The 21,405-nt window shown below is 44.1% G+C and overlaps 1 protein-coding gene across 1 annotated transcript in view; it reads right to left on the bottom strand.

Moving 5' to 3' along the window:
• Window positions 1–21,405, bottom strand: part of PREP (prolyl endopeptidase) — a 170,056-nt gene that overhangs the window by 147,815 nt on the left and 836 nt on the right. Inside the window, exons 2-5 of the mRNA XM_089665074.1 lie at window positions 12,660–12,734; window positions 11,801–11,934; window positions 8,937–9,067; window positions 5,606–5,815 (exon numbers count right to left, since the gene is read on the bottom strand). Of these exons, the coding sequence (XP_089521200.1) occupies window positions 5,606–5,815; window positions 8,937–9,067; window positions 11,801–11,934; window positions 12,660–12,734 (550 nt within the window). The remainder of the gene's footprint in view (window positions 1–5,605; window positions 5,816–8,936; window positions 9,068–11,800; window positions 11,935–12,659; window positions 12,735–21,405) is intronic.

Here is a 21,405-nt window from a genome sequence, read left to right as displayed (position 1 = left end):
ATTTTGGTGATGTTGCGGAGGTGGAGTCTGCACGAGTTTGTTAACCATTAGCCGCCCGGCCAATGGCCGTTTGGCGGCTTCAGAAGTGTCTCTCCGTTCCGGGTACACGCCATTTGGCGTGCTCCCGCACATGCGCCGTTTGCGCTAATGCAGAGCGGCGCAGCAGTGCGATCTGTCACCGGCCATGCACCTCGGACACGACCGATGACAGATCCGAGTACCGGCTCCCGTTGCTGGTACCATGTGACCTGCTGTGACCAATCACAGCAGGTCACATGACAGTTGTATACAATGGATGGCTTTATTCATGATGCCATCCATTGTATACTAGTGCCTAGCTGTGAATGGTCACAGCTAATCACATGCACATGTCATGTGATTAGCTGTGACCAAATTACAGCTAAGCACAAAAAAAAAAAAAAAAGCTGAATGAATCGATTTCATTCAGGTAAATGCTTGCGTATAGCAAAGTAATTCTTTACTATAAGCAAATTGTGTAAAAAAAAAAAATAAAAAAATACTGATCACTTCCCCAAAGTAGTACAATGTTACTATGGTAACATTGTACTACTTTGGTCATAGTAAAATATGAAAAAAAACTTTAAAAAAATAAAAAAAATTTAATAAAAAATTAAATATAAAAAAAATAAAAAAAAATAAAAAAAAAATATATATTTTTTTTTTTCATACTGTCACCAGTCAGTGTCCCTGTTCACCGCCATGCCAGTTTTATGATGACACTGTACTGCACTGGTGTCAGTATGTAAAAAAAAAAAGTTGTGAAAATAATTTTTTTAATTTTCCGAAAAATTATGACAAAAAAATACAACTTCAAAAAACTCGCCATGCCTCTTATGAAGTACGTCAGACTGTCTACTCTGCAAAAAGGGGTCATTTGGGGATATCTGTACTATTCTGACATTCTTGGACCTCAAGAAATTAGATTGGCTGTCAGTACTTCAGGATTGATCAATATTCAGATCTATACCATAGTTTGTGAACTCTATAACTTTCCTACAAACTAAAAAATACATCATAATTTGGGTTATTTTCACCAAAGACATGTAGTAGAATACATCTCGGCCTAAATTTATGAAGAACAATTATTTATTTGTAAACTTTTATAACAGAAACAAAGAAAAATGTGGTTTTTTTTCAAAATTTTTGGTCTTTTTTTGTTAATTTAGCAAAAAATAAAAACCCCAGCGGTGATTAAATACCACCAAAAGAAAGCTCTAGTTGTGTGAAGAAAATGATAAAATTTTAGTTTGGGTACAATGTTGTATGACCGCGCAATTGTCATTCAAAGTGTGAGAGCGCTGAAACCTGAAAAATGGCCTGGGCAGGAAGGTGTAAAATTGCACGGTATTGAAACGGTTAAAGATTGGACTTGGGGCTGGAAGGATAGGTTGGAGTCCAGAATGACACCAAGTACTCTGGCTTGCAGGGCGGGTTTGATATTGGCGTTGTTGGATGTGATGGAGAAGTCAATGGGGGGGTGGGGTCCAGGCTGGGGGGAAGACAAGAAACTCGGTTTTGGAGAGGTTCAGTTTAAGGAAGTGGAGCGACATCCAATCTGATATGTCGCTCAGTAGGTGTGTGATTCGGGCAGAGACCGAGGGGGTGAGGTGGGGGGTTGAGAGATAGATTTGTGTGTCGTCGGCATAGAGGTGGTAGTTGAAGCCGTGAGAGTGTATGAGTTGGCCAAGGAAGGAGGTGTAGATGGAGAAGAGAAGGGGCCCAAGGACAGAGCCTTGAGGGACCCCAACAGAGAGGGGGAGTGAGGGGGAGGTGGTAGCATTATAGGTAACGCTGAAGGAGTGTTGTGACAGGTAGGATGAGAGCCAGGAGAGAGCAGAATCTCTGAGGCCGAGGGAGTGTAGTTTTTTGAGGAGGAGGTGGTCGACTGTGTCGAAGTCCGCAGAGAGGTCAAGGAGTAGGAGCACTGAATAGTGGCCATTAGCTTTGGCGGTTAGAAGGTCGTTGGAGAGTTTGAGTAAGGCGGTTTCGGTGGAGTGTAGGGGATGGAAGCCAGACTGTAGGGAATCGAGGAGATGGTTGTCGTTGAGGTGAGAGCATAGGCAGGTGTAGACGAGGCGTTCGAGGAGTTTAGATGTAAATGGGAGCAGGGAGATGGGTCTGAGGTTGTTCGGGTCATTGTTTTTGAAGTGATTGGCAATCTCAAGGGCGGTGAGTGAGGTGCTGGGTGGAGGTGGGGGTGGCGAGAGTAGAGAGTTGAAGGTGGAGAAGAGTCGGCGAGGATTGGAAGAGAGGGTCTTGATGAGGGTCAAGAAGTAGGCTTGTTTGGCTGCGTGGAGGGAGGAGGGAGGAGGTGTAGGTGTGGAAGGCAGATTTGTAGCGGGTGAAGGCTTGTTGGGATTTTGTTTTGCACCAGAGTCACTCCAGGGCACGACTGTGTCGTTTGAGGGTTTTGGTGTGATCAGTCTGCCAGGGCTGGAGCGGTCGGGGTCTGATGTTGCGTGTGGTTAAAGGCACTAGTGAGTCAAGGGCTGTTGACAGCGCGTTGTTGTAGGCAGTCATAGCCAAGTCGGGGCAGGACAGGGGGAGGATGCTGTCATGGAGTTGATCAGCTGCAGAGTGGAGGGAGGCAGGGTTGAGGTTGCGGAGGTTACGGCTGGTAATAGTGTGACATTTGGAGGGGTAGGCGTTGGAGGACGAGGAGATAGAGAAGGTAATCAGGTTGTGGTCAGAGAGAGGGAATGGGGTGTTAGTGAGGTTGTGGGGAGCTCAGCGGTTGGAGAAGACAAGATCAAGGATATTACCGTTGGAGTGGGTGGTGGATTGTATGCACTGTGCAAGTGCAAAGGAGGAGGTTAAGTGGAGGAGATGGGATGTGTCCGGGTTATCGAGGTTGACAGGGATGTTGAAATCCCCAAGGATGATGGTGGGTAGCTCAGAGGAGAGGAAGAAGGGTAGCCAGGAGGAAAAGTCATCCAGGAAGCGGGGTATGGATCCAGGAGGCTGGTATATCACAGCAATCTTCAGGGGGGTTGGGGAGAATAGTCGGACGCAGTGGGCCTCGAAGGAGGAGAAGGATAGGGAGGGGGGGTTTGGGAGGACTCGGAAGATGCTCTGCGGTGACAGGAGCAGACCAACCCCACCACCTTTACAACCGTCAGGTCTGGGTGAATGGGTCCAGATGAGACCTCCGTAGGAGAGTGCAGAAGGGGAGGTAGAGTCTGTGGGCTGGATCCAGGTTTCTGTGATCGCTAGGAGGTTGAGGGAGCGGGAAACAAAGAGGTCGTGGATGGCGGTAAGCTTGTTGCACACCGATCGGGCATTCAGGAGTGCACATGAAAACGGGGGGGGGGGAGATTTTAGGGAGCAGGGGGACAGATACTAAGTTGCGGGGGTTGCGGCAGGACATGGAGGCAGGAGGGTGTTGTGCGGGTGAGGGAGGTGGTGGAGGGCCAGGATTCGGGGAGATATCCCCTGCAGTTAGGAGGAGGAGAAGGGGGAGAAAGGTGGCATGGGAGCGGGATGTGCAGGAGCGTGAGAAACTACTAGTGGAGGTGTTCAGGTCAGTGGGAGAGTGGAGTAATAGGAGAAGGTGGTGGGTGCCGTAGAGGGGCGAAGGAAGTAGTGAGGACACAATATACAAATGTTTGGGAGGAGCAGAGGGATATAGTGAATGGATTTTGGGAACAGAGGAGAGGAAAATGAGAAGGAGGAGTGGAAGAGGCATTTTGGGGAGGTGAAGAGAGCAATAGTAGGTAGATGATAGCAATGAGGGGGAGATGTACAAGTTTTGGGGTGGAGCAGAGGGGTAAGGAAATGAGATTTGGGAACAGAGGATAGTAATATGATAAGGAGAAGAGGGGGCGTATTATATAAAAGGTACATGTACAGGTACATCCTAAGGACGGGAAGCGGTTAAACATTCCAGCCAAAACTATTTTCCCACTCATGTTTTGTCTTGATGACCAATACCAAAGTTCCATCTATACATAAATTAAGTATTTTTACTGAAACTTGTGTCCCTCTTGGATATATTTTAACTATCAGTGCGACAGAAGTGAGGAAAAATCTCCAAAAGGGAAAGAAGCACTAACAATTAAGAGGTTCCAACTCTTTCATACATGGAAAATAAATGTACTGCTGGGAGTACCACTCGCAATTAAAACAACAATGTGCAAAAAACAGTATCTCAGAATAATCAATTAGAGTAAGGGTTTTTGTTTGAATCATCTTAAATCTTAAACTTAAATCTTGAACCCCTGCCTGGTTCCCTTACTTATTGGTCACACATTGTTAATACCAGACAGGAATTAACAAGTAATTTTTTTTTTTCCTTTAATTAGACACCCTATCCAAAACTAAAATAAATTGTCTGGTTTGACATACACTAGAAAAACAATTTTCTGACATATACAAGCCATAATGGTCCATGCACGCTAAATGCCTGAAAAGCTGTTTTTTTCCGCAAAACTTTCCCCTCTGCTCATTTTTCACCATAATCAATTTACACTTGAAAACCTCGAATGCACATTTTTTCTGCCCGAAAACTGCTCTCAATAATGAGCTTGTGATGGCTTTTATTTTTCATCCTGTAAAAGTTCCTCTTTAAATATGCCTGTAAATGCCTGACTGTGTATGGACAAATAGGCTAACACAGAGTTGCTTCTACAGGCTGAAAGAAAAAAAAAAGAACACCAAAAGACTGTAAAGGTAGCATTTTTTTTAATGCCCAGTTTGCATGAGACATAAATGTTCAACTGAACTAAATACAATAGCTAAAGTCTCAAAAAGAGTTTTCTTATTCATGTATGTACCATATTATCTAAAAACGTGTCCTATGATTTAAAAAGTATCTTTTTATTCTGTGGCATTAACTAGAAAAATATTGTCTGGTCTTAGGCTATTGTATGTGCCATAGGACATTAAACACTAGGGCTGATTCTATTAAACCTGGTGCATGCAACCAAATCATGTCGCTGCTCACAGCAGCTATTAAATGGTTAGTTTAAAAGCTGAACTCCAAGCAGTATAATCCAAAGGAGGAGCAGCATACTCTCTGACCTGTTTCACTTGATAGGCTTAATCATAGAGGATTCTCTAAGATTAAGCCCATTGGGTGAAACATGTCAGAGAATTAATCCTGGGGTGCAGAAATTCATTGGCTGATTAAAGACATCAGTGATGTTGGGGTGGATCCAGGACAAACTGGACACACAGGAAGTGGAAACACACAAAGGGGTTGATTTACTAAAACTGGAGGGTGCAAATCTGGTGAAGCTCTGCATAAAAACCAGTCAGGTTCCAGTTTTTTGTTTTTTTTTGGCAAAGCTTAATTGAACAAGCTGAAGTTAAAAGCTGATTGGATACCATGCACAGCTGCACCAGATTTTGCACTCTATGGTTTTAGAAAATCAACCCCGTAGTTTTCTAGATAACAAACATTAGCGTGAATATTTATATACATGTCACATAAAAGTGGTTCTAATGGCAAGACATTTTTACCTTAATGTATTCCCTGCTTTGAGTAAAAAAATGTCCCAGTAGTTTTGCTTTCAACACAAGGCATGGTCACATAAAACAGATTCAGTCCCAAAGGAGGTAAAATCCAATTTTATAAGGTACTCACCATCACTTTTACCCTCTTGTTTAGGATAACGGTTATAAAACATTCCAACACCATCGTGGGTCCAAGACATGCAACTAAATTTTACTCTCTCCAGAACATCTGGCAGTTCCTCCTGGTTGCAAACTTTCAAGAACTTGATAGTTACCCAGTCGGAGCCACTATTACTTAAACCATAGGCAAAATACTCCCCATCTTCTGTGAAAGCATAGCCTGAAAAACAGCAAAAAGTCCTACTCAGCAAAAAGCTGCAATTCTATCAATACATATCTACTTTAAAACTTTCACCAATTAAAAGGCTTTTCAACTTTAATCAAGAAAAAGATAAATCTCTTAACCAGTTGGATGTGTTGTTTTCGCTGCCTATTTGGTTACCTAGAGTCTGAATGTATTAAAACAGAAGATCATATCGCTCCACATTTCTGATTAGCAGTTTTAGGAAGGGTATCATTAAAGTAAAACTCCAGTCAAAACTTTTATTTTCACATGCAGTAGGGCTGCGTTTTGTCCAGGGGCTCAGTGAAAAGCTGTACTTATCCATTCCTCTGATCCTTCGTAAAACCGCGCTCCCCCACATTCAGCGATGGATTGTTCCTGCCGTCCTCACATCCGAAGCTCGTCTATTATTATTACATCGAGTTTATATAGCGCCAAAGGGTTTGCTCAGCTCTGTACAATAGGGGGGGGGGGGGACAATACATGGCACAGTACAACAATAACAGACAACGTACGAGGGGTAAGAGGGCCCTACTCTTTTGAGCTTACAGTCTAGGAGGGAGGGGGTAGTGGTACAGTAGGAAGTGGCTGAGGGGAATGAGGGGTGGGAGGAAAGAGGGAGAGTGGCCGTTAGATGAGGGTGGGGTAGGCTTCCCTGAAGAGATGGGTTTTGAGGGTAAAATTCTCCTTTAAGGGGGCATGGCAGGGGGGTTGTCTTATGCCTACATACTTTTGCTAATCCTTGTGTCCCTCATTCCCATCTCAGAAAGTTGGGACGTATTCCTCAGAGGCCTACCATATCTGCAACTTCTTGTACTGCAGTACTTCCTCCTGACTTTTAGTGGAATAAAGTTGTATCTGGGCCTATCAGCAGTGGTGTGATGCTTCAACTAATTTTTTTGTTGCATTACACTACAAGCCAAGGAGGCTATGGAGATCCTTTGGTGTGTAGAAGCTACCTCCCCTGAATCCATTTATTTACATCAATATTTTAATACAGAATTACCAATACCCTTACGGGTCCAGCACTCATTTTCCATAACTATCCCAGCATGTTAGACTTTCTTTCCTGTAACCTATTGAGGTGTAAAAACTTGAGAAATGATTGACTAAAACTGTACAATGAATGGCACCAGGTTTAATTTAAATTAGTTCAACTCATGATTGCTACTGGTTAAATTAACCTAACAAAATGCAAATCCAGCAAAGTATGAGAAGACTCATTAAACTGAGGTTAGTGCGTGCTGTGTTCTTGCAGACCACATTATCATTGTACCACATTAATTACAATAAGATAGTTGTCAAAATGAAGCACAGCATCATTTTCACGTTTTTCTACAGTTAATAAAAAACTGTGATCTAATGAATTTTGTATGTGCGTATGTATTAGGAAACCTGTTAAATTCTTCATTAACGACCCTATTAAGAGTTCAGGGTTTTGCTAGAGTCAAACCACATTCAAAGGTGTGGATTGCCCGCAAGCTGCTAGTTTTACAGTTATACTTTATGTGTATAAACCCATCAGCCATAACATTATGACCACTGACAGGTAAAGTAAATAACATTGATTGTCTCACTACAATGGTATCTGAAAGTGGGGTAGGATATATTAGGCAGCAAGTGAACATGTATTCTGAAGGTTGGGGGGGACTCTCCGATGTCCGAATACAAAGGCACAATGGGAGGATACTCCCATACACATTGAATTTGTGGATTGGGGAATTGTCATTTTTATATTTTTTCATTCAACTTGCTGGTTGAACAAAAAAAAAAGGATCATCTATGGACTGCTTACGTTTTCAATCCTCATTTTGTTCTCCATTTTTTCCTGCATTCATTTTCTGGTTTCTTTGCTGCGGGTGATTGCACTAACCCATAAAACATATGGTTAAAAGAGACCCTGCATTTTATCATCTGCTTTTGAAAAACTACATTGCAAAATGTAAATGTAAAATGACAGGATCCCTACAGGAACAGGGGAGCCGTAAGTATATTTTTTAATTTTTATGTTTTTAACGTTTTGGATAGAGCAGGAAAGGGTTCACATCCCCTATCAGTTTGTTTTTGTTTCCCAACTATTTCAGTGTTAGACAATTGTCGTAGTACAGTTCCCTGTTAAGCCCGTTTCACATGTAGCGAACTCTGTTTTGCTCAGTGGGGGATCTGTCCTCTGATTCCCTGCTGAGCAGAGCAGAGTGGGCAGATGACAGACACAGCCCATTCTGCTCTATGGGCAGTCAGGTGTAAACAGACCGGCTGCCCATTTACATCCAACAGTCCTCTGATCCGCTTAGATAGAGGGGAATGGATCCCCTTCCATTTCTTTTTAGAAGATCGGATATGATTGGAGGTCAGCAGGTGTGAATGGACACAAATCCAGTTACACTCACCACTCCACAGAGGAGAATGCAGGGTTCAGTTGGGTCCTCCTGAAAAACTGACAGGCATACCTGATCGGACCGATCATGAGAAAGGGCCCTTAGTCGCTCAGACAAATGTTCCCCGACTGAAAGATTTCCCCTCACCTTTTGGTCTGGTGACAATTCTTTTCCCATTGATTGCCATCACTTTCTGTCCCATTGGCAGTGGTAAACAGGACAAATAGAGATGGCAAATTTTCAAAACAGCTGCACAATAAAAACCTTTTTTTTTTTTCCTCAAATCCATGTGCCTCAACCTATGTACCTACCTCTTGTTGTATTAAGCACATGCATAGCCCCAGGACAGGATCTTTTCATTGAGAACAAAAGCAGTCCTTGGATGGGATGGGGAATGGTGGGGCAGGGGGAAGGTGACCTGAACCCCATAGAAAATCTATGGGGCATTGCCAAGAGAAAGATGAGAGACATGATATGGGCATGATGACGTCGGGAACAGATCATTCACAAGACCGCTAGTGTGTGGGGGAGGATCGGCAGATTAGGTAAGTATATCTTTGCTTTCTGAGCCCCTAGAAAAAAAACAAGCATTTAATCCATGCACTGCGGGCACAGTCCCACTGCATGGGAAAATAATAATGTTGCCCCGAATTCTTCTTTAACACACAGGAGCTTCATGAACAAACTCAGTAAAATATGATTATGCTTTAAATGAACATTAATCCGAAAAGACAGCTTACCTCGCAGAGCAACCGTACCATCTTCGGAAAATGTATTAGGATCCAGAAATACTCTTGGTTTATCATCTAGAGAATCCTGAACATACATTACTTTTTGATTCTGAAGGCCAGAATTGTAGAAATAGTAATACCTGGTTGTTTGCAAAGAACAATATATACAGAATGTTAGTGAGCATAGAGCAATATAAAAAAATTAATTTACACAGTTATCATAGTATCTGTGGGATAACGTACATCATTAGTGACAGAGCAGTAAAAATATCAAAACCTCTAAATGGTTCAAGGGTCTGTTATCTGTTATGTAAGAACTCCATAAGATAGTATTTCCTATACTTTGAGACTCTACCAAGAAAAGTAATAGCTCTCGGTATAAGCAGACACAGAAGAACAGTGCTGAATTGAATAAATATTCTTAATCTAATGTCAGCTATGAGGTGCATATACCAGGAGGAAACATAGTAAAAAGACCTGTAAGGGCGTGTATGTGTGGACATTTTAGAAAACAGGAGTATCCAGCAGTCATTGGCTAGGAATTGCACCAGGGAGGAAGATTATTCCTTGCAAGTCCAGAATCCGTCAAGTGCTGGTCAGACATCGAAGAATCCTGCAATGCCATCCATTGTTAACCAATAGGATCCCCAATCGACCAAGGGTGGTATATAGGAAGGCACAAAATATTAAAAATGCAATTGCATCCAGTAAACCTTCATCTCTTAAACCTAGTGGTGCTAGTTCTATACCAACTTTTTTGGCTTTAAAAGGTATTTACCAATGCCGCAAGCATGATTGCCTTACTTTTATTACTCATGGTCAATCCTCTTTCACTGATCAGGCTGGTAGATCCTTTTTCTAAATTAATTTCTTACATGTTCCTCCTCCTTTGTGATTTATTGTACCACCTGTCCGTGTGGCCTACAATATGTAGGTAGGACAATTAGGACGTTGAGGGCACGTTTTGGGGAGCACAGTAGGAGTTTAAAGAAAGGCTCACTGAAATATAGTGTCTCTACACATTTTAAGAAATATCATGACAAGAATCCCATTAATCTGAATCTTGTTGCCATTGAGCCTGTCTCTCGGGAGCCTCCTGAAGGCAAGAGCTTCAAAAGACACTGCTCCAGGGAGACATTCTGGATCTTCAAGTTTAACTCCCTTTACCCAAGTGGCTTGAATGAAGAGCTAGACATCTCCACTATTTTCTAATTTATCAAAGGCTGTATGTACTAGTATTATTCCCTTCCTTTCTTTTTGGTGTATACACGGTTTGTTTACATATACTTCAGTGACCTGAGCATCAGTCCCATATGGCCCTTGTGGACGCCACCTACCCCAGTATTCCTGAGGTTCATTTTTTTATTGAGTTTACATGGTTGATTTATGTCCATATGGATATTTGTATGCCCACATACACATAGGTGTATACATGCACCTATATTTTTATTATCCTAATTTAATTGTTTGATACTTTTGTATATACTGTTTTTTTTTTAGATTCTTGTTTGGTACAGGATTTTGTATTCTGCTTGAGTATATTTACACCATTTCACCACATGTTCTTTCTGATGGTCCCGTTAAGGATTCATTTTTTATGAGCATCATTTTATAATATTTTTCTTATGCCTTTATTTTTACTTGTGGTCTGTGAATTGGAGTCAGGTTTTCATGGATCCCTGATTGATTAAGTTATTAGTACAATTATTGTTTCCCTGGTATGATTAGCCTGGCAACGTTTGATTTTTTATATTTTTACATTTTAAAATATTGTTTCAATTTATTCTTATTATTCAAAATTTTCATTTGTTTTCCATTGTTTTTATTTTTTTTTTTATAAATTCTGTCATTTACACTTTTATTATTCCCATTGCTTTTCGATGTTTACATAGCCTGCTGTGTTAATCTACCATTTATTATTATTTTCCCCATTTAGCTGATGATATACTTTTTGTTTTAATTAGTTATACATCCAAACCAGCATTTTTACATCTCCTGCACATGTGGTTACAATGTAACTTTTTGATCATTTATCTGTTTCCATTTGTATCTTTTTTCACCACAGACTGCCAGCAGACTGCAGGTTTGGATTGTTCTGCTTCCTTGACTACTTTGTATCAGAGGCCTTGTTCCATTCCTGCTTTCTCTTCTTCATCCTGTATACAGGTGTAACATGTAACATATTACAGAAGGTGACCTTATCCTTTAAACTATGGCTGGGGTAGGTGTTAGCAGATCATATCCTACTGTTAGAACATTGCCTCGCTAGACACTCCAAATATGACAATTTGTTGATAGGCAGTATATGCATACACATGAATAATTCCCCACCCAGTAAAAAAGGCAATATTTAAGTATTTAAGCACTGCATTATAGGATGTGGGAGGGGATATACTGTACCATTTATCCTTATACCAAGAAGTAAGGCTTCTTTGGGGGCTCTAGCAGATTTCTGGAGAGGCAAATGTTTACATATGGATATAACTTGGGATCTTATGATGCCCACTATCTGTAAAGCAGCCGTAGGCTCAGTTCACACTTCTGTGTTGGGGAAATGTGTATGTTACCACAACACACATCATTCTGAATGGAACCAAACTCACCTTGCCGATGGATGTGCGTTGTGGTGTGCTGCCAGAACAGGTACATTTATGTTTTCTAGGACATGAGTGTACATTTATTTCGAATGGCCTGTCTAATGCAGCGCATGTGAATATGCATTCAAGCAACGCACCCTAGCAAAAAAGTGTGAACCTAGCCTAAGTTAACATTATTGTACTACAGCATGTCAACTTTCATATTTCTGAAATATGCAAGACTAGATAAACTTAACAACACATGTATGGCAACCTCTGCAGGAATGCTTTTGGTACCTTTTTCCTTTCTTGAAATGGCAGCTATACTTGGGATAGTCATAGAGTTCTGTCATCCGATCCTTAAACAGCTTTCGAACTGGACATTGCTCAAGAAAAGGCATGGTCAGACTATTCTGACCTTCAACAAATGCCTGAACAAAAAACAGAAAAACATGGTAATTTACATCACTATGACTAGATCCATTTTCTGCTGCATTACTTTCATCATTATATTCTAACATTTTAATATGTGGTCAGCAATGCTAAAAAACAGTGAGGAGTTTCATTACCTTCTGTTCCTATAGGCGAGCAAGCAGTCCTGCAAGTACAGTGTGATTTCTCTATAGTCCCATCTTGCAGTGACACAGTCCCATATAAAACAAATGTGCAAATTGAAGCAGCACAAATCTTTTGATTCCGGTAGCCACAGCTATTCGCTGCTCTCTGCACAGCCAGTGATAACCTGCGGTGATCGCTGCTGGATGCACACAAAATGCATCCAGCAGTGATCACCGCAAGTAACTGTTAGCTGTGCGGACAGTCAAAAATACCTGCAGCAGCTGGTGACCTATTATTATACTGAATGGGGCCAGCAGCCACACCCAGACGCTGCTGAAAAATGGGCTGGATGGGCTAAAAGTCCAGTGTGCAATGAGACCTAATTCAGTCGGCAGAAACTGTCATCAAGTGCAAAGCTTGTACTGGGCTCTATTATTAGATGGATGCATCCTGTATTAAATGTATATTTTAAAATAAAGATTGTATACAAATAATACCATATATACAATTTCAATTCATAGAATTGTATAGACTTATAAAAAAGTATAAATATAGTTGTCCAAAAACTACTTTCAAATTTCTTTAAACAGATAACCACCTTTGTCTGTTCACTGTCAGGATCTTCAAGCCACCTGTATGGATCAGCAACCTTTACACCATGGTAGTCATCAACCTTTAATACAAAATAATAGATACTAAACAGATTGTTTTGCATAAAACCCATGCATTTATATCAGATTATTATTTTATGTGTACAATGTAATAATGTGGACCAAACACTTTACCTATGTGCCAGGTTGAACTGGACATCATATTTTACACCACACACCTTCACCCACCCAGTAGAAGCAAGCTTGTTTTTCTGTGCTTTTTTTTCTTAACAATTTAGTGAAGTGCGTGGCTTTAGGGCCGCCTGATTTTTTTTGGGGGGGGGAGGCTTCCCCTGCTGGACCACCCTACCCCATGATGTCTGGGATCACAATGAACATAGTCAGGATGGTAAGAGCAAGAATATTTAGGAGTATCTGTTCCTTGATGTCCTCTGCGTGAACCTGGAAGCACCCAGCTCTGAGCAAATCTAGGTTTAAAGGATTAGTTCACCTTTTGGTAAAAAAATAATAAATGCACATTTTTTTGCAGGTAAAAAAATGCATTTATTATTTTTTGCTACAGGAGCCTGTAGAGCATTGCACCAGCGATCAGTAGATCGCTGGTGCCATGCACGTCTCCTGCAGATCTGTAAGTATATCGGCTTACCCGTACGAGATGTAGCAGGGGAGACGATACCCCATTAGTTGTTAAAGCGAGGGAGTGGGGATCGGTGTTTTCAGAACATAACAAGTTGTTAAAATTCAATCACCTGATTCAAGGCTAAGTTCCGTTGTTTGGGAAACCACTGCAAACCATACTGTATGTCTTTGATAAGGTGCGCATAACACTGTGAATTCTGTAACTTGTTTGTTTACTTTTGCATATAAAAATGAAAAAACAATAAAAATTATTAGAAAAAAAAGGCTAAGTTCATGTTTAAGGAATAAATAATAAATGCACATACTTTTGCAGGAAAATAAATGTGCATTTATTTTTTCCTACTTTGCACCTGCCATCATTGGATGAGGGGGTGAGTGGTAATGAACAGGAACAACCCTAAATATGGGTGTAATATGTTCTAAACGTGAATTTAACCTTTAAGCACAGTCTGTGCTCAATTAGCTGGAAGAGAGGGCAGGAGACTATCAGCTTGCTGATAAAAATCAAAAACCAACCTCTGACTATAATAACAGGCCCCTGATGTCTCCATAAAGAGTACCTGTCACCTGCCAAATGTTATCACATAGGGGCCTTCTTACCCCTTTGTAATAGCTATAAAATGAATTGAAAAAAAAAATTTGCATACAGGTGTTGCACATGTATGTAAACAGAAATTACACAACACGTATTGGGGCTGGCTAACTAAAGGCAAATAGACTGTGCACTTTGCAAGTTCAGTTGCACTCTGCAAGGGCATAACTCAAAGCTTAGTAAATGAGGTGAAGCTTCACTTTGCAAAGAATACCCAATCACATACAAGGAAAATAATAATAAAAAACAAAACAACAACACACACGATTGAATAATGGAAGTCAGCAGAGCTTTACCACATTTCCTAAGCTCTGGAGCAAATGCCCTTACAGAGTGCAACTGAACTTACAATGTGGGTACCTCCATGCATGCCAGAGTGACAAGAAATACTTCCTTCATTTACAGTTAAAGCGGAGTTCCACTCCACTGTAAAAAAACAAAAAAAAAAGAACTGTAGCTGCTGACTTTTAAAAAACAGCCACTCACCTGTCCCACGATCCAGCTGTGTCCTCCCCACAGCCCATTTTACCAGCCGTCTGGTGTTCCAGGCGCCAGCATCTTCAGTGTGGGCACCCAGCTGTGACAACTTGCGGCTTAACAGCCGGGTGACCACTGCGCATGCGCGAGTAGCGCTGCGCTTCCTGAATGGTCCCGTAGTCTTCTGGGATCTGTAGAGACACTTCGGAGAGGATGGACCTGTAGAAGAAACTTGCTGGCCACGACACGACTCTGGAGATTTCTCTGCTGACCCACAGCTGTTGATCAGCTCTCCAGAGCCCTATCCCGGGAGATAGCTGTAGTTCATCACAGGATCCAGAGGAGGGAGTTTCCATCCCAGGCTGCAAACACCCATCCATCCTTAAAGGGGACCTCTGGCAGGACGAATTCCTTTATCACCCAGGAATTACCCGCTGTGCTGTATACCATCTAGAGGGAAGATATTCCATACCTGGCTTACCTCATCTATCCTTAAAGGGGACCTCTGATTACATATATTACATGCCTTCCTCCTGGGTAAATGCACCTTTCTCCTACCTCCACTCTTAACTCCAAAACGCATTGACTCCTGCTATATTCAGAACAAATGGTGTATTTATATTTGTGTATGTTGACCAGTGCTCACCTCTAGCTGCACCCGTTTTACGATTGTCGTCTGTTTCCTGAGAATCATCCCCCACTATTCATGTGATCCTTATCAGCTTCTAATTGGGGTGGAGTTGAATGCTCATTTGAGCATCTCCCTATAAATTTAGATCAGCTCATGGGGGAGATCTCTGATGGGGGTGCTGCTTCAGATTGAGTGTGGCTTAGAAGGAGTGCATAGAAGAAGCAGTTAAACACAGCAGTTGAACTTAAGCAGCAGGAAGACACAACAACAAGAAGCTCTACTGCATGCTGGAAGACTGCAAGCAAACACCCTGGGAAACCTCTTACATGTCTGAGACCCACTCTGTGTACCTTTTATACAATACGCCCCCTCTTCTCCTTATCATATTACTATCCTCTGTTCCCAAATCTCATTTCTTTACCCCTCTGCTCCACCCCACAACCTGTACATCTCCCCCTCACTGCTATCATCTACCTACTATTGCTCTCTTCACCTCCCCAAAATGCCTCTTCCACTCCTCCTTCTCATTTTCCTCTCCTCCGTTCCCAAAATCCATTCACTATATCCCTCTGCCCCTCCCAAACAATTGTATATTGTGTCCTCACTGCTTCCTTCGCCCCTCTATGGCACCCACCACCACCTCCTCCTATTACTCCACTCTCCCACTGACCCCAACACCTCCACTAGTAGTTTCTCACGCTCCTGCACATCCCGCTCCCATGCCACCTTTCTCACCCTTCTCCTCCTCCTAGCCGCGGGGGACATCTCCCCGAATCCTGGCCCTCCACCTCCCTCACCCGCTCAACACCCTCCCGCCTCCACGTCCTACTGCAACCCCCACAACTTAGTATCTGTCCCCCTGCTCCCTAAAATCTCCCCCCCATTTTCATGTGCACTCCTGAACGCCCGATCGGTGTGCAACAAGCTTACCGCCATCCACGACCTCTTTGCTTCCCGCTCCCTCAACCTCCTAGCGATCACAGAAACCTGGATCCAGCCCACTGACTTTACCTCCCCTGCTGCACTCTCCTACGGAGGTCTCACCTGGACCCACTCACCCAGGCCTAACGGTCGCAAAGGTGGTGGGGTTGGTCTGCTCCTGTCACCGCAGAGCACCTTCCGAGTCCTCCCAAACCCCCCCTCCCTATCCTTCTCCTCCCAAACCCCCCCTCCCTATCCTTCTCCTCCTTCGAGGCCCACTGCGTCCGACTATTCTCCCCAACCCCCCTGAAGATTGCTGTGATATACCGGCCTCCTGGATCCACACCCCGCTTCCTGGATGACTTCTCCTCCTGGCTACCCTTCTTCCTCTCCTCTGAGCTACCCACTATCATCCTTGGGGATTTCAACATCCCTGTCAACCTCGACAACCCGGACACAGCCCGTCTCCTCCACTTAACCTCCTCCTTTGCACTTGCACAGTGCATACAATCCACCACCCACTCCGACGGAAATATCCTGGACCTTGTCTTCTCCAACCGCTGCGCTCCCCACAACCTCACTAACACCCCCTTCCCTCTCTCTGACCACAACCTGATCACCTTCTCTATCTCCTCGTCCTCCAACGCCTACCCCTCCAAATGTCACACTACTACCAGCCGTAACCTCCGCAACCTTAACCCTGCCTCCCTCCACTCCGCAGCTGATCAACTCCATGACCGCATCCTCCCCCTGTCCTGCCCTGACTTGGCTTTGACCGCCTAAACAATGCGCTCTCAACAGCCCTTGACTCACTAGCGCCTTTAACCACACGCAACATCAGACCCCGACCGCTCCAGCCCTGGCAGACTGATCACACCAAAACCCTCAAACGACAAAGTCGTGCCCTGGAGCGACTATGGCGCAAAACCTAATCCCAACAAGCCTTCACCCGCTACAAATCTGCCTTCCACACCTACACCTCCTCCCTCCATGCTGCCAAACAGGCCTACTTCTTGACCCTCATCAAGGAACTCTCCTCCAATCCTCGCCGACTCTTCTCTGCCTTCAACTCTCTACTCTCTCCACCCCCACCTCCACCCAGCACCTCACTCACTGCCCTTGAGATTGCCAATCACTTCAAAAACAAGATTGACACAATTCGCAAGGACATTGCCGCAACTCACACACCCTCTCAAACCGTCCCCTCTCACACAGCTACCCCCTTATCCCCCCTCCCCCTCGACATAACCCGCAGGGACTTCGTCGCTGCTCAAACTCTCTCCAACCCCCTTCACCCTCACTCTGCTACCCCCTCATCACCCCTCTCCCACGGCCCCACCACTGCTCTGACCTCCTCTTCCACCCCACCCTACATTCCTCATACTGAAGCTCCCCCCACACTCCGCACCTTTGACCTTACTACCATCGAGGAAGTCTCCAAGATCCTCTCTGATGCCCACCTCACCACCTGCCCCCTCGACCCTATCCCCTCACAACTCCTACGACCTTCCTCCTCCTCCATCCTATGCTCCCTCACCCACATCTTCAATCTCTCCCTCTCCTCAGGCACTTTCCCCTCCCCTCTGAAACATGCACACATCACCCCCATACTTAAAAAGCCCTCCCTGGACCCCAATGACCACAACAACCTCAGACCCATCTCCCTGCTCCCATTTAAATCTAAACTCCTCGAGCGCCTAGTCTACACCCGCCTATGCTCACACCTCAACGACAACAACCTCCTCGATCCCCTACAGTCCGGCTTCCGTCCCCTACACTCCACCGAAACTGCCTTACTCAAACTCTCCAACGACCTGCTAACCGCCAAAGCTAATGGCCACTATTCAGTGCTCCTACTCCTTGACCTCTCTGCGGCCTTTGACACAGTCGACCACCCCCTCCTCCTAAAAAAACTACACTCCCTCGGCCTCAGAGATTCTGCTCTCTCCTGGCTCTCATCCTACCTGTCACAATGCTCCTTCAGCGTTACCTATAATGCTACCACCTCCCCCTCACTCCCCCTCTCTGTTGGGGTCCCTCAAGGCTCTGTCCTTGGGCCCCTTCTCTTCTCCATCTATACCTCCTCCCTTGGCCAACTCATACACTCTCACGGCTTCAACTACCACCTCTATGCCGACGACACACAAATCTATCTCTCAACCCCCCACCTCACCCCCTTGGTCTCAGCCCGAATCACACACCTACTGAACGACATAGACTGGATGTCGCTCCACTTCCTTAAATTGAACCTCTCCAAAACCGAGTTTCTTGTCTTCCCCCCAGCCCGGACACCACCCCCCATTGATTTCTCCGTCACATCCAACAACGCTACCATCAAACCCGCCCTGCAGGCCAGAGTACTGGGTGTCATTCTGGACTCCAACCTATCCTTCCAGCCCCAAGTCCAATCTTTAACAAACTCATGCAGACTCCACCTCCGCAACATCGCCAAAATCCGCACGTTCCTAACCCCAGAAACCACTAAACAGCTCATCCACTCTCTCATCATATCACGACTCGACTACTGCAACTCCCTCCTCACTGGCCTGCCTCGCTGCTGGCTATCCCCGCTTCAGTCGATCCTGAATACGGCTGCCAGACTCATTCACCTTTCCAACCGCTCCATCTCCGCCACCCCCCTCTGCCAATCCCTCCACTGGCTTCCGATTGCGCAACGGATCAAATTCAAAATCCTAACACTGACGTACAAAGCTGTCCACCATACTGCCTCGAACTACATCACTGACCTAATATCCAAGTACCGCCCAGCACGCACACTCCGCTCCTCACAAGACCTCCTTCTCTCTAGTTCCCTGGTCTCCTCCTCCCATGCCCGCCTCCAGGACTTCTCCAGGGTGTCACCCATCCTCTGGAACTCCCTGCCCCAACCCATCAGATTATCACCTACTCTCCTCTCCTTTAGGCGCACCCTGAAAACCCATCTCTTCAGGGAAGCCTACCCCACCCCCTGCTAACTTGCCGACCTCCTCCACTCTTCCTACCACTCCATCCCCCACAGCTATCTCCTCCTGTGCCACCATCCCCTCCCTCCTAGATTGTAAGCTCGAAAGAGCAGGGCCCTCGAACCCCTCGTGTATCACATTGTATTGGTATTGTTCTGTCACATGTTCTGTCCCCCTTTGTAATGTACAGCGCTGAGCAAACTATTGGCGCTTTATAAATACTGTATAATAATAATAATAATAATATTTACAATAAGCATCTGGTGAGTGCGTATTCTTACCACATCTTTGAGCACATCACTGAATATTAAAACCACTCACAACTGTGATTGACACCTTAGCACGGACTGTTACTTTATGAACTATTTATCTTCATTTTATTCATACATATCCAGTTTAATGGACATAAGTTTATTTTAATTTTAGCGCTGCACTTTGATTTTATATGTTTACTGAGGTTTTATCTGGTTACCTTTCAGTGCAATAGCATTTGAGCGCTCACTGATTTCACTCCCTTCCTGCCCCAACCAATTTTTAGCTTTTCAAGTTGATTGATAATTGGGCTGTCATGCAACACTGTACCAATATGAATTTTTGGTGGTATTTACCATTGGGTTTTTAAAATTTTTTGCTAAACAAACGAAAAAAGACTGAAAATTTAAAAAAAACATTTTTCATTTCTGTTATAAAATTTTGCAAACAATTTTCTTCTTCACAGATAAGGCGGTATTGAGAGGAATTGACTGACAGACAGCACTGATGGACAATGATATGCTGCACTAGTAAGGTGGCACTGATAGACACCGATATGTGGAACTGATGGGGCTGCACTGATGATCAGTGCCCTGATTAGCAGTGTATATGTCCCCTGTCACAGGATAGCTGGTTATCGACTTTACTTTCCTCACACTGTGACAGCGCTGAGGAAAGGAAATGACGATAACCGATATTTGTTTACATGTGATCAGCTGTGAATGGACATAGCTGATCACATGGTAAAGGGCCGCTGTGATTGGCCTTTTACCTCAATCTGCGAAGGACACGGGGGGCGTGCGCGGATCTGGGAGGACATCAAAAGATGCCCTCCCAGAATTTAACGATCATGCTGTAGCGGTTTTTCAACTATAGCATGGTTGGCAAGTGGGAAGAGGATGCGGATGGCTGAGAGAAGCCCAGGTGCCAAGACGTAATTTATATTCGCCATGGTGACCTGGCACCTGGGATTTATCAATCCATGCACTACATGTTGTAGTTAGTGGTAAGAATCATGCCCTATAATTGTTCTGGTGACCGTTGTCATCACCAAGACTGAAAGTGAGTGGACGGCTGACAGAAGCCCAGGTGCCAAGATGTAATTTCTAGTCACCATAGTGACCTGGCGCTTGGGATTTACTGATCCCTGCACTACATGTTGTAGTTAGAGGGCAGAATCATGCTCTATATTTGTCTTGATGACTGTTGTCATCAAAAGGACTGAAAGTGAGTGGATGGCTGACAGAAGCCCAGGCGACAAGACGTAATTTCTAATCACCATCCCGACCTGGGATTTATCAACCCATGCACTACTTGTAGCTAGTGGGAAGAATCATGCTCTATATTTGTTCTGGTGACCGTTGTCATCACCAGGACTAAAAGTGAATGAACGGCTGACAGAAGCCCAGGTGCCAAGATGTAATTTCTAGTCGCCATGGTGACCTGGCGCCTGTGATTTACTGATCCCTGCACTACATGTTGTAGTTAGTGGGAAGAATCATGCTCTATATTTATCCTGGTGACTGTTGTCATCCCCAGGACTTAAAGTGAGTGGATGGCTGACAGAAATCCAGACGCCAAGACGTAATTTTTAGTCACCATAGCGACATGGCACCTGGGATTTATCAATCCATGCACTACATGTTGTATTTAGTGGAAAGAATCATGCTCTGTATTTGTCCTGGTGATGGTTTTCATCACCATGACTAACACCCGGACTTGCAAATCGTATGCCAAGTCGCACCCTATTGTTTGCTATTAGAGCGTCCATATCAGTGTGGTTCCGACTTGGTTGGAGCCACACCGATTTCTAAATTAGTACATGCACTACTTTTGTTGCGATTTTTATAGACATCTGTGTCAGATGTCTTTCAAATCGCAACTGAAATCGACAGGTCACCCGATTTTGAAATTGTGCGACTTCACTGTAAGTCGCATGATTTCAAAATCAGCTTTGATGTGACCGGGGGGCTGAAAGTGAGTGGATGTTTGACAGAAGCCCAGGCGTCGAGACATGATTTCTAGTCACCATGATGACCTGGCACCTGGGATTTATCAACCTATGCACAACATGTTGTAGTTAATGGGAAGAATCATGCTCTATATTTGTCCTGGTGTCCGCTGTCATCACCAGCACTGAAAGTGAGTGGACGTCTGACAGAAGCCCAGGCGCCAAGATGTATTTTCAAGTCACCATGACGACCTGGCACCTGGGATTTATCAACCCATGCACTACATGTTGTAGTTATTGGGAAGAG

This window comes from Staurois parvus, unplaced genomic scaffold (genome assembly GCF_062004578.1).
Source record: "Staurois parvus isolate SC_StPar_1 unplaced genomic scaffold, SC_StPar_1.0 ptg000048l, whole genome shotgun sequence".
Lineage (NCBI taxonomy): Eukaryota > Metazoa > Chordata > Amphibia > Anura > Ranidae > Staurois > Staurois parvus.
Note: the sequence above shows the minus strand (reverse complement) of the source record. Positions and strands in the feature narration are given on the sequence as shown.